Source organism: Mustela putorius, unplaced genomic scaffold, assembly GCF_011764305.1.
Source record: "Mustela putorius furo isolate JIRA1106 unplaced genomic scaffold, ASM1176430v1.1 tig00000738_pilon_pilon_pilon, whole genome shotgun sequence".
NCBI lineage: Eukaryota > Metazoa > Chordata > Mammalia > Carnivora > Mustelidae > Mustela > Mustela putorius.
Window position 1 is genome coordinate 3,306,749 of NW_025421463.1, and position 13,232 is coordinate 3,319,980.

Here is a 13,232-nt window from a genome sequence, read left to right on the forward strand (position 1 = left end):
TCGGGAGTGCCTGGTTAGGAGGAAGGAGGAGCTCAGAGGGCCCTGGTGACTTGCCCAAGACCCCTCAGGCAGGAAATGACAGGCCTGGGCCTTGAACCCAGATCCCCTGCCTGCACGTCCAAGCTCCGGCTCCCATAAGGCAGAGGCCACCCCACGTGCCGGCGTGGGCTTGTTGGCAGGTTGGGTCTTGGGAGGGAGAGCAAAGGCGAGCCAGGGTTTGGCTGCGGCCTCTTTTTCGGGACACTTCTCTCTGGAGCAACCAGGGTGTGGCTTGGCTCCGCCTGCCGGATGTTCCCGCTTAGTCAGTGCCATTTGGTTAAAAACAAATCCTTTTTCTTTTCTTTTCTTTTTTTGTCACTGACTTGCAATAGGTAATTGTTCACGTGGTGGGACCTTTCAGTAAAGTTTGCAAATGCTGGGCTTTTTCTTTTTTTTTGAAGACTTATTTATTTATTCGAGAGAGAGCATGAGTGAGGGGTGGGTACAGAGGCAGAGGGAGAAGCAGACTCCCCGCTGAGCAGGGAGCCCGATGTGGGGCTCGATCCCAGGACCCCGGGATCCTGAGCTGAGCTTAACGACGAAGCCCCACAGGTGCCCAGATGCTGAGCCATTTAAACCTCGGTGACGCCTCTTTCCACCTGACTCCCTCCCTTCCCGCCTCCCATCCAGGTGGGTGCTGTGGGAGGCCGCGGGGTTTGGGGGCCGGGGTGATGGGGGAATGCGTTTGGCTCCAGCTGGTGGGCCATTTTGCGTGGTTCACTTGCCTCCAGGGTTCGGTTACTGGGCCGCGGAGGGTGCAGAGGACTTCCAGGAATATTAGCGCCAATAAATAAAGAAGAGGGAATCCTGTGAGCCCAATAGATTTACATTTCCTGCTTATTTGACCAGAAATCGGGCCCTGGAACAAAGACTATGCAAAGTCATTCTAGGCGCCTGCAAAGAGGGCTGGGCGCCCTGTGCTATCCATCCCAGGAGCCTTTGAGGTCAGTCCCTGCAGGAGAAAACTGGACGTACCCTGAATTCTTACTGCTCATGTACGAAGGAAACTCGGCCAAAGTTTGTGTTCTCTCTCCAGAAGGGGGGCCTGGCAGAATCCAGGTCCGACAAAGAGGGATCAGAGGGAGCGACATCACAGGGAACATATTACAGAGGCCGTGAGAGGGGTAATACCAAAGACCCCGTTTTCCCGAGTGGCTGGATTGTTGATGGTGTCGGTCCCTCTTCTAGAATTTGTAACCTGTGAGTTCTGTCCTCATTAGAGGACGACATTAATATTCAGTTACACCTGATGTGGGCTTTGTAGTTATGAATCTTCTGTTGTTGCAATAAGAACCCCTCGAAGCTGCATCAGCCCCAGACCCCAACTTTCTCTGCTCAAAACAGTTGGTTTGAAGGGGGCTTGGTCCTGCCACTTCCTCCCTGACTCTGGCTGACTTGTTTTTCTCGGCTTGAGTTCCCTCCCTACCCTGCCCAACAGTGAGTCATGCCCCTCATTGATGAGGGAGCAGGAGGCTGGCTGAGGACAAAGCAAGAGCTGGCGCCTTGCACCCCCCCCTTCATCCGCTCCCCTCCATAGGTGTAGCATTGCTCAGGCACCCCTGACTGCCATAAAATGATAAATAGTTAACTTGCTGAGATCACAATCCTGCAAGACAGGAGTCTCCCTTGGTTTGCAAATGTTCTTGAGATTACAACAAAGAAGTTACCTTATCAATAGCCCAATTTCCAGGGACACAGAACTCAGTTCCTCAAGCCCTAATGTCACCCTCCCCTCCATGAAAAACGGAAGGAGGTGGAGGTAGAAGGAAAAGTAAATAAAGTTAAATTTCTTCTAAACCTAAATCTCATTAACAAGGATGCTTGATAGCAGGAATGTAACATTCCACCAGACTTCCAATTGTCTTTACTTGATAACAACTAAGCCTTCAATATCCTGATAGTATTCTTTGCCCCAATAGCCCTTCTGAACACCCCTTTGTCCTCACCTACCCAACTCCTGTGTATATAACCAAGGTTCTGGGACTTCATCATCATGGCCATGAGGTCATGTGTGAAAAGTGCCCGTCGTCCTCCTGAATCCGTAGCGGAGGCCAGCTCTTGGTCCCCTTCCCCAGATGTTTCCCTGCTGGTCCACAAAGACTGTGGGGGTGTCTGCCTTGCCTATAAACTGAGCTTCCCAGAGTCTGAGAAACATTTTTTGTTTTGTTTTGTTTTTTAAGATTTTATGTATTTATTTGAGGGGGGGGGGAGAAAATGAGCAGGAGGGGGAGGGGCAGAGGGAGAGGGAGAAGGAGACTCTCCCTGAGCAGGCGCCCTATAGTGCGGAGTGCCCAGGGCTCCATCCCAGGACCCATGAGATCATGACCTGAGCCGAAGGCAGACACTTAACTCACTGAGCCACCAAGCTGCCCCTGAGAAAGCCTTTCTCTGAATCAAAATCACCGTGGACAATCTCAGCCGCGGGGGCAAGGCATTGGGCTAAGAGAGGGGGAGGAGGGAGGGGAGGACCATCATCCAAAGAAGTCTCTCCCCAGCCAGGCTGTCCTCATGGGCCTCTTCCAGAAGGGCAGGACCTTGCTGTGGGGGAAGTCGATGTTAGCACCACTGTGGGTTACCAGGAAAGAGGACCCACATCTGGGGGTTCCCATATTCCTGGGGCAGGAAAGGCTTCCTAGAACTCAGAGGGAGTGCGGCAGGTGGTCAGCCAGCCAGCAGCCTGAGGAAAGGAGCTAGGCGCCTTGAGGAGGCTTCTCAAGAATGAGGGAGGGACAGGGTCCCCCTGACTGCTGCCTTGGCCAGACCCCACCTGGGTACAAGGGCCCTGCAGGCTGGAGAAGATTTCTGTGGGGGAAGGGTCTGGAAGCCGGCTCAGGGGAGTCAACAGGACTAGGGATGTCTTGGCCTGCAGAAGGGGAGGCGGGGGACCACACACCCCTGTCCTCAGCTGTGGCAACGGAAGGGAGAAGGGCCTGTGGGAAAAACCCCAGGGGGAGACTGTTCATCTCCGGAGGGGCTGCTCGGGGAGCGGAGAGCCTCCAGGCACGGGGGACAGGAGCAGAAAGGAGCGGTGGGGGAGGGCCAAGAGAGGGCCCAGGGAGGGGGGGCAGGTGGCAGGAGCCCCAGGCCAGGACGCCAGGAGGCCCACTGAGCCTGTCCACTACTGTCCCCAAGTTCCCTCCACCGTGTTCCCCAAACAGACGAGGCCTCCTGACCCTGCCCTTCCCACTTGTCCCCTGGTCTGCCCCAGCCGCCCCGACTGTTGGTTAGCGCCCTCCCCGCCCTCAGCTTCCGCACTGTGTCCCTGAGGCTGGTGTTGGTGGCTGGGGGAGTGGGGATCTGAGTTTTCCTGTGTTCTCAGCACTGAGCTCGGGACCCCGGCAACCCTCGAGCAGGCGTGAATGGGACTGAGGGACCAGCTCCCCAGGGAGCCCCGGTTCTCCTGTTACTCCAGATTCCCACAGGTCAGCGAGTTCTTGCCTACGCAGGCCCAGAGTCTGCTCCCAGACTCTGACGTGCACTTTCCACAAGTCATGGCCAAAGTTATTTATTGATTAAGAACGTGATTAGAAGTCCCTGTGGGGCCCGTTTCACCTCTGCGCTAGAGAAAGGACCTCCCAGGGGGCCCTTCTTGATTTCTCATTCTCGCACTTGGGAGGTACCAGGTCCGTGGCCTGGCCGGGGAGGGGCGCCGCAGGAGGGCCAGGTGGGGGCTCGGGGGAGGCCCCAGGGAGCTCACAATCCACCCAGGGAGTGCGGACACCCACGAAGGTTGTCCCAAGGCAGCCCCAGCTGGCAGACTGGAGCCAGAGCCCAGCTCTGCCCTCACGGGCTGTGTGGTCTTCGAAAAGTGACCTCCTGTCTCTGGGCCTCAGTTTCCTCATCCATAAGAGGGAGCTACAACAGAGCTGACCCGGCGGGGTGGCTGCGAGCAAGGCCGGCATCTGGCAAAGATGACTTCCCAGTTCCTCCTGGGGATGCAGCCCCACCCCACCTCCCTCCCCCTCCACCCCCTTACCCTCCCACTTGCCTCCAGACACTGGCCAGGCCCGGCTGCTGCTGGCTGGATGCCCCGTGGGTCATGGTGTCACAGGAATCTGTGGGTGAGGAGTGAGGGGACCCTGATGGGGGTCCAGGGGACAAAGGGCCCCCTGGCTCCCCTTTGGTCAGCAGCATGGAGCCAGGAGCACAGCCCCTTCCCCTGGGGGCTCGGGGACACCCCCATCCCCCGTTCCCTGGGCGTCTCTGGAAGGTGCTGGCACGGAGAGGTCTCCCCTGGGCAGGGCTGCTGCCTGAGGAAGACTTTCAGGCAAAAAGCCTGAAAATACTTTCCTTTGGCCCTGGGTGGGGGTAGGGGACTTTGGGGGCGGGGGGCGCGGTGGGGAGGCTCCAATGTCACGGGACGGGACGCAAGCCCAAGGCTGCTGCTTTCTCTTCCTCCTTCTATCTGGACCTAGAACAGCCTGTGGTTACTGTCGATCCACGCGTCCTCTGGAGACTTCTGGTCCTAGAAAGACAGGCCGCATCTCTTGGGGGCTGCTGGGCATTTTGTAAAACGGGATTTTCACCCCAGTGACTGCAGGGAGGGTCTCCACTTCTGAACGAGCCGTGTTCCAGAGAAGAATCTTTCCACTCAGAAACCCTATCATAAATGATGCCAGGGCTTCTGGGAACCAGAGCCGGAAAGCGGCTCAACTCAGTCGTGGCTGAAAATCTGTACACGTGAAATGAAAACAGTAGAAATCGATACTGGTGGTACTACCAGTAATTTTTTAACAGAAAAATAAATGGTCTTATTTATCTGCCCGTTGTCACCAGACAGCAAAGGTAGTTTCAGGAAAGGGTGGGGAGGAGGAAGGCCTTCCAGGTCCTGCTCACCCGGTCCCCCTCGCAGAGCTTGGGACCTAGCGCCCCAGTCCCTCTGGCTGGGTCATTCTCTCCTACTCCTAGAAGCTTCTCACTGAGCCTTTGTGAATGCCCTGGCCTTGGCGTCCGTGGCAGGCTCAGCCTGGTCTGGGCTTGTGTCCTTACACTGGGTTCCTACAGGTTTGTGACTCAGGTGTGTGGGAGTCAGGCTCCGCCCTAGATGGAGGGCAGCGTCCCCAAGAGGTTTGTTGAATGAATGATAGAGGGATTCAACGTTTCTGGTGGGTCTTTGGAGGTACTTCTAGACTCCTCTAAGAATTAGAGGGGCTGGCCTGGGTTCTTTGCTGTCTCTGGAACCAGGGCCTTCTGCCTGTGACCCAGGTCTCCCCAGGCATGGGGTATTTAGGAAAAAAAAGGCCTAGCTTTTACACCGAAGGGAAGTGGGAGAAAAAGAACTTTCTGGGCAGAGGGGAGAGGGAGAGCAGGAGAGAAGCTCTCCTGAGGAATCAAGCCAAGCTGATGGGGGAATTCCCGGAGATTCCCCTGCCCCTGCCAGCCCCCTGTCCCCAACTCTGAAGCCTTAACAGGGGTCAGCTCCTAGACAAAAGTCCACTGGGGACCGCCTCTCCTGTCCCTCCTCCTGTTCCCACTCCCCACCCTTCCCAAGTGTCTCCCACTGCCCCTCCCAGACCTGTCACCCTCCACAGATGTCCTCATGGCTAACCACACACCCTGCGCGTCCGCACCCCACGCTGGACCCATGTTGCTCTCTGCCCATCCCCCAAGCCCCACACAGAGACCAGCACGAGAAAGAGGCTCAATAAGAGTTGAAGGCAGAACAGCTATTTTCTTTTCTTTCTTTCTTTTTTTTTTTTTAAGATTTTATTTATTTATTGAACAGAGATCACAAGTAGGCAGAGAGGCAGGCAGAGAGAGAGAAAGAGAGAGGAGGAAGCAGGCTCCCTTGCGGGGCTTGATCCCAGGACCCTGGGATCATGACCCGAGCTGAAGGCAGAGGCTTTAACCCACTGAGCCATCCAGGTGCCCCAGAACAGCTACTTTCAACTCACATCTTATTCTTTGCAAACTCTTTCCCTCCTGTCACTCCCAACCACTTTTCATCAAATCCATGGTGGCGGAGGAAACGGTCCCTATTGGCTTAGAAGGTAAGGGGGCGGGGCACGGTGAGGCGCTTGCTCTCTATTCCCTGGACACCTGCTGGCCTTCCAAGGGAGGGGGAAGGGCAGTGGGAAGGAGGGAGGATCAAATCTCTTTGAAGGGCTCCTCCGGGCCCCTTCCAAGCAGGCCTCCTGGAAGGCGGCCACCGCCCTGCCCACAGCCCCTTGGGAATGTGACTTGAAAGTGCTTCGGGCAGTTTCTCCAGTGTGAGAACTACGGGATGTTAAAATTCAGATGCCCTGGGCTCTCAGAGCTAGATCTCTGGGGTGGGGCCAGAAATCCGCATAATTACCAGCGGCCACACACAGCCCTCTGCCCACAGGACACTGAGGCCCTCTGGCTCATAAAACCACAGAACTGTGTGGGGTGACAATGCATGAATTAGCCTCAGGGGAGGCTAATTGTTTCCTTAATTGGCTGAACTCACTGTGGGAGCCCTGCTCAGAAAGTCTCCAGTTGTCACCGCAAAACCGTGGAACTGGTTTGCTTGGTGGCCAATGACTGGCTCCGATGGCTTCCCCCAAGCAGATTTCATAAAGTGTTTCCAGCAAAGCAGCTTGTTAGAACCCAGGGGGGCAAGCTCTAAAGGACGCTCCGGTCCCTGGGAAGGGCATTGCAGAGAGAGAGCCAGCGTGCCCAGCACTCCGTTCCCACAGGCTCCCTGCACCCCGCCCCCGGCCCCGCTTGCCCCGAAAACCCCCCTTCCCCCGCCCTGCTCCGGCCACTCCATCAAGCTGCTTCTCGAGCCCCCCACCGAGCTTGCTGGGTGGCAGCTTCTGGCAGAGGGAAAAGAAGTGACCGGGAGAGGCACTTCGGGTGAGCCTTCCCCTGTTTGCCACCAGGTGGCGCCATTAGCACAGGACAACACGGGGCTGTCCCGTGGGGCCAGTGGGGACCGGGGTGGTACCATTAGTTCAAGACCAAGGCCTTCGGTCCACCTGAGGACCTCCAGGGAGGCCCTCCCCCGAGCCACCTGCTCAGTGCTTATCTCTCCCAGGGACACGGTTGTACCAGGATGCTGAGCCTAACAGGGCCTCGGCACACAGCAAACATGGAGAAATACTGAAAAATGATGCCGTCTTTGTTTGTTTGTTTTTTATCTTCTCCCAGATCTTAAGGATTACTCTCCGTGTGGCAGGGGTTGAGGAGGAAGCACTGTCTCCTTGCTGCCTTCCCGCAACAGAACTAGCCGGGAGAGTCTTGTCTCATTCTGGCCATGTGTCCATCAGGAAAACGCTGGTCTCTGCCCCCAGGTACGCCCCTCATCCCCTCTGTGACCCTGAGCAGGTCATTTGCCCGATTTTTCCTCTTTCACGAATTCTGGACGATGAGGGTTATAATACCAGCCCTGCCGGGAGAAGCAAGTGAATTTTGCAAGAGAACATAATGATTAAAAGCACAGTCACGGGAGCTCACGTCCTTGAGCCTCTGCCTACTTGCTGTGTGGCCTTGGGCAAGTGGCTTGCACTCTCTGATCTTCAGTTTCTTCATCTGTAAAATAGGGGCACTAATAATAGTATCTACATGAGGTTTCCGTGAGGCCTGAAGTAGTCAATACATGAAAAGCCTTTAGAACCATGTCTGGCACGAAACAAATACAAACAAAACAGGCAAAAATACTGGCTTGAACAGGGACGGCAGTCTGGACGTGGGCAGCCTACAGGGAGAAGGGCCTCCAGGTGGGTTTGCTCACCTCCACGGACAGCGAGCTCATTTTCCCGGAGAAAGGAGCCCGGTCTACTGTGCGCCGGCCCAGCTCGCGATCAGAAGGGTCCCCTTCAACGGAGTGCTAGCTGGTTCTCAGGCTGGGTCGCGCCCCTGACTTAGTGGTCAGGTCCCCCCATCCCACCCCCACCCACCCCGCGTAGGCTCCCTGCTCCCAGGGGTGGTGCTAGGAGAGAAGGGAGGCTGCCCTCCCCAGCAGCCCTCTCCAGTGCGGGGAGGTAGGGGGCTCGATGGAGCCAACGCTCTCCATCTTGAACACCAGGCCAGAGCAGAGGGTTGTTTTGCGGGGGGGCCCTCCAACTAGTGGGGTTCCCCTGGTTCTGGAGTCTGTGGGCAGAAAGGAAATGACGTCCTGCATCTGGGAAGGGGAACACAGGGAAGACACGCAGCTCCCGAGCTCGGGAACCAAAGCCGCCAGGCCAGGGGCCTCATGGTCGCCTGCTTGCTCACCTTTGCTCACTCAGGGAAGTCAGAAATCCCATCTGGGGTTTCTGTTTTCTTCTCTAGATGGGGAGCAACCCGATTTATGTTCTGTGCTTCCATTGCCCAGTACACAGGAGGCACTTAATAAGTGCGCCTAGGAACTAAACTGAGAACAGAGACCAGTCATCTGGGTCCACTTTGGAAAGCTGCAGTCTTCGTGTGGGTAAGGCACCTCTGGACTGCCGGAGAGGTCTGCGCTCTCTCGTTTCCTCCTCCTTCAGGGCTGCCCCCTCCTCCATGAAGCCCTCCTTGGCACTCCGTCCTTCCTTCACCCTGACTAAATGCCTTCTTCCTGTGCTCCGCTCATTTTTTTTAAAGATTTTATTTATTTATTTGACAGATAGATCACAAGTAGGCAGAGGCAGGCAGAGAGAGGGGGCAGCAGGTTTCCTGCTTACCCCCCCCCCCACTGCTGAACAAAGAGCCTGATTCGGGGTTCGATCCCAGGACCCTGGGATCATGACCCGAGCCGAAGGCAGAGGCTTTAACCCACTGAGCCACCCAGGCGCCCCTCTGTGCTCCACTCTTGACTCTGTCCACACTGCTGCTATTTAGGCAGGCTGGAAGAGTGAATGGGACCCCAGAGCCTGGGGTTATCCTCAGTCACTTCCTCTAGACACACTTCTTAGCTTTGTGACTATAGGCAAATTAAAAAAAAAAAAAAAAAATAAAGCTTATTTATTTGAAAGAGAGAGAGAGAGCATACATGGGAGGGACAGAGGGAGAGAGAGAGGGTCTTAAGCAGGCTCGGCGCCCAGCACGGAGCCTGACACGGGGCTTGATCTCACGACCCTGAGATCATGACCTGAGCTGAAACCAAGAGTCAGAAGCTTAACCAACTACACCACCCAGGTGTCCCATGCAAATCTTATTTTAACCTCCCTGTGCCTCGCTGTCCTCATCTGTAAAATGGAATTGGTTTTGTACCTACCTATGGGATTGCAGTGAGGATTAAGCTGATTTGTAGATTCAGAGTGTCTTGGCGTTTAGTAACCGCTCAGAACTATGTTACTGCCTCGTTGCGCTGGGATGGTTGCTCCTCACCCACGTGTGGGGCCCTCGAAGCTTGGGTCTCTCACTTCTGCATCCTCCCGCTGTGGCCAGTGCTCATGGTGGGAGGCGCTCAGCCAAATGCGAGGGGACCGTGGATGGACGCTCAGACCGATGCCTGCACAAGCAGGAGCACTGAAGTGTGCCGGCCCGTAGGGTCTTTACCCGCAAACTCAGCTGGGGAGACCTGGCCCGCGGCTACCTGCTGGGGGTGCCCCCAGAACCCACGTCCTCTGCCCCTCCCATCCCTGCTTACCCGAAAGCCCCACCAGGAGCGCTGGGGAGGAAAAGTCATCACATCCAAGTCCAGCGGCTTCTCTGCTCGGGGACCACGGCGGGGAGAACAGGTGGAAAGCGTTCATGAAAATGAGGTTTCTCGATGTGCTGTGGTTTCATTTCCATCACCTGGCTCTTGAAGGCCCGACAGGCCAGCCCGGCACCCCCCGACCCCTGGCTCCCTGCCCAAGGCGCATCCCTGCCTTTCGCTGGGGACAGTCATCCCACGGCAGCCGGTTGGGATCCTGCCCTGTGCCAGGCTCCTCAGTAGGCACCACCTTTACAGCAAGCCTGGGAGGAAGGCACTTGACCCTGCCTTCTGCTCATCCAGCCAGCCGGCCATTCATACACCGATATTTACTGAGTACATACGAGGTGCCTGCATTGGGCCGAGTCCCAGGGGTGTCAGAGGCAAAGGGGACAGAGGTGGCCCCAGACGGGCCAGAGATCATACGCCAGACCCAGCCCCTGAAGCTGCACGGCATCCAGGGCTCCACAGTGCAGACCGTGGGCTGCCCTGGGGTGCAGATCATGGGCTGCCCTGGGGTGCAGATCTGGGCTGCCCTGGGGAGCATATCATGGGCTGCCCTCTTTGGGGGCTGAGGGCTTTGCCTGTGGAGGGGGAAAAGTGGCACATGCCCGGCCAGAAGCGGGGGCAGAGCCCGTGTCCGAGTTCTGAGGAGTCTTGGTGCTCAGCCTCAGTGCCAAGCCACAGAGACTCCTAGAGGCACAAACCGATCCCTTCAGAACGCTCCCTCCGCACACAGAGACATTAACGTGACGTCTATCACCATGGCATGGAGGTGCTTAGACAACCTGCTCCCCCCGGAGGTCGGAAACAGCGTGAAGCAGATTATCTGTGTCTCAGTGTGACATATGCGATCGTGTATCACTGACGGATCAACAGTCAGTAGCGCCGGGGTCCCCGCGGCCCCCCAGCCGGCGGGACTGGGCTGGCGTCCATGGGTCTTCCTCACCTTGCCACCCTCCTAGGGCTGCTGGGGTCGGGGAAACATCTCTGGCTTTCATGGTGCGTGTGCAAAGCTTTTGGAGGGAGAACCAAAGCTGGGCCCTGCCGCTGGGGATTGCTTGGGGCAGGCTTCGCACAGCTGGATGTTGAATTCTGGCCCCACGGAACTGCCCCGATCTCCAGCGAGGTGCTCTGCTCTTTCTCTTCTGTAAAATTGGAAGAATCACATTTGTCTTGAGGGTTAACGGGCACTCATGGGGAAAGGAGAAGCGCTCATGTGCGCAGAAGCTCGACCGCGTTTCTCCTAGCCTCCTCTGCCTCGGGCTGGGTCCTCCCCTCCAGCCCCAGACCCCTGCCTTCTGCCTCCCAGAGCCTGCGGGCAAACATCTACCCCCTACCTCGCCCGGCTCAGGCCCAGGGCTGGGCTCCACAAGGCCAAGGGCAAAACTGGAGGCTGCTGGGGAAGGAGGGGGTCAGGAGGCCAATAATTAAGGTGCCTGCTGGTGGGGGAGGGGTGCGCTCAGGCAGAGGGAAGCTTGGGGGGGAAGGACATTGCAGGGGAGTCAGAGAGGAGGCCACCCCTGGGCCTCTGCGCTGGGTCAGTGGTGGCCCCCGCTGCGCTGATGACCGTCAGCTGATTTCCTGGCACCAGTCAGGGCTGTGAACATGGGCTCCTGCCCTCACCCTAGCTGCCTGCCCCTTCTCCATCACGCCCCCAGCCGATACCCCAACGCCCACCGCCCCCCCGAAACCCTGCGCTGGGATGAGCACACGAATCCACAGGCCCCTGGACAATTTCTGGCAGGAAATCTGTGAACACAGTTTTAAAAGTTTCAGCTGTGAGCAGCTAAACCAAGCCCCTGAGCTCCTCGTGGCAGTCCTGCGTCCCCTCTGTCGCCAGGTGTCTGCGGATGGGCCACCAGCTCGAAGGGGACCGAGGAAGGGAGCAGCTCCCCGAGGCAGAGGGGCGCGCGCACCAGATTCCTCGCCCCCGAGCCGTGCCCACTCCTAGCTCCGAAAGTCCACGTTATGAAGGGGACCCAACCCAGTGAGGCCCCGAGGAAGCAGAAGCTTGGCTAGGGAGGAGCTTTATGGGGACTCAAAGGGGAACTGTGGGGCCGGCAGGCCATCCCCTCCAGTGAACTTGAGACGAAAGAGGAAGACCGAGCAGGAGGCCCCGATGGAGCGCCGGCCTCCGTGGCGGCGGGCCCCGCCGGACCTGCTCTCGGGCCCCTGGCTCCTGGCCTTGCTCCTGTTTCCCTGGACCCTGCGGCTCACAGGTACGCTGCCTGCCTCCTTCCCACGAGCCCTCTGGCCGGCACATCACAGCCGCTTTCATCTGCCCGTGCGGCTCATTCCTGGGGACCTGTCTCAGGAGATTTGCTGGTTGCGTTTGAACGTTGGAACGTTGCAGACTTCACAGGGAATGCCTTCGGGGATCCAGGAGATGGTTCGCTAATGCCCCCCTCCCCGGCGAGTTAGCAGCCTTCCTCCCCCAGCCTGACCCCTGGCCCTCAGACAGGGTGGGTGGGCGTTGCTGCGGCCAAGGGTGTCAGCGCAGGTGTGGGGTCGGTGGGGAGGGACAGCCCTCCCCCAGCCTCGGCCTCGCTCCCTGTGTTATCCCGGGAGACCAGGGACGCTGTGCCCGGGGACGCCAAATGGTCCCTCTCTCCAGAAAGGGGAGCGCGCCCCACTTCCTGACCTACAACCAGGGGCCGCCTCGTGTTCTTTCGCAACAGGAGCTGATGCCATTCCCGGGGCCAACGCCGTGCCCCCTTTCCTGGTCCCAGGTCCCCTCAGAAACAGGGCGGCCTGGATCCAAGCCAGGCCCGGGGGTGCGTGGCCTTGGAGCACCTTTACCCAGACGAGGACTGTCTCTCCGGGGCTGCCCACGCGGGGGTCCCTCCAGCTCAGTCTCTCCCAGGGCTGCCCTGGCAAACTCTCGGATTCCCAGGGTCCCCCCCCCCACCCCCTGTGCAGCCTGGGTGCTTGGTTTCCTGCATTCACCCAGACTTTCCTGAGGCTTCCGGGGGCTGCCTCCAACTTCTGCTTCATGCGCTGCCTTTCATTTATGCCGTAAACAACAACAGCTCTTCTTACTCTCGTGAATGAGCCTCTTTGAGCACTTGCTCTGGGCTTTACTTTCCCAGTTCGGCCCCCCCTCCCGCCACCCCTGGGGTGCCGTCACGGCCGGCACCGCTTAAGGACAGGGAAACGGAGCCCCAGGGAGGCCAGGTAGCTTGCCCAAGACCTAGAGGGTGAGTGGAGGTCAGGTTTAGACCCAAGTCAGCCGGATCCCTAAGCCAGGACCCTTGGGTTTCCTCTCAGTCTTTCTTTCTTATAAGATTTTATTTATTTTTGAGAGAGAGAGACAGCAAGTGCATGCATGAGTGGGGGAGGGGCAGAGGGAGAAGCAGGCTCCCCCACTGAGCAGGGAGGCAGAGGCGGGACTCGATCCCAGGACCCAGAGATCATGACCTGAGCCGAAGGCAGAGGCTTAACCCACTGAGCCACCCAGGCCCCCACCTCTCAGCTCTCTCTGAAAGGACATTCCTCATAGAAAAATGTCACCGTCCTGCCCCCAGGAGGCAAGAGCTGACTGGGTACCTACAGCGGGCTTCCTGGGCTGGGCCCCTTGTGACGTCATGTGCTTTCTCCTCGCACACCTTACAGTGTCCCTCCTGCA

The 13,232-nt window shown here is 57.8% G+C and overlaps 1 protein-coding gene across 1 annotated transcript in view; it reads left to right on the forward strand.

Moving 5' to 3' along the window:
- Positions 1-11,667: 11,667 nt before the first annotated feature.
- NFAM1 (NFAT activating protein with ITAM motif 1) overlaps positions 11,668-13,232 on the forward strand; it is a 33,901-nt gene continuing 32,336 nt past the window's right edge. Inside the window, exon 1 of the mRNA XM_004771201.3 lies at positions 11,668-11,826. Coding sequence (XP_004771258.1) covers positions 11,727-11,826 — 100 coding nt within the window. The 5' untranslated portion in view covers positions 11,668-11,726. The remainder of the gene's footprint in view (positions 11,827-13,232) is intronic.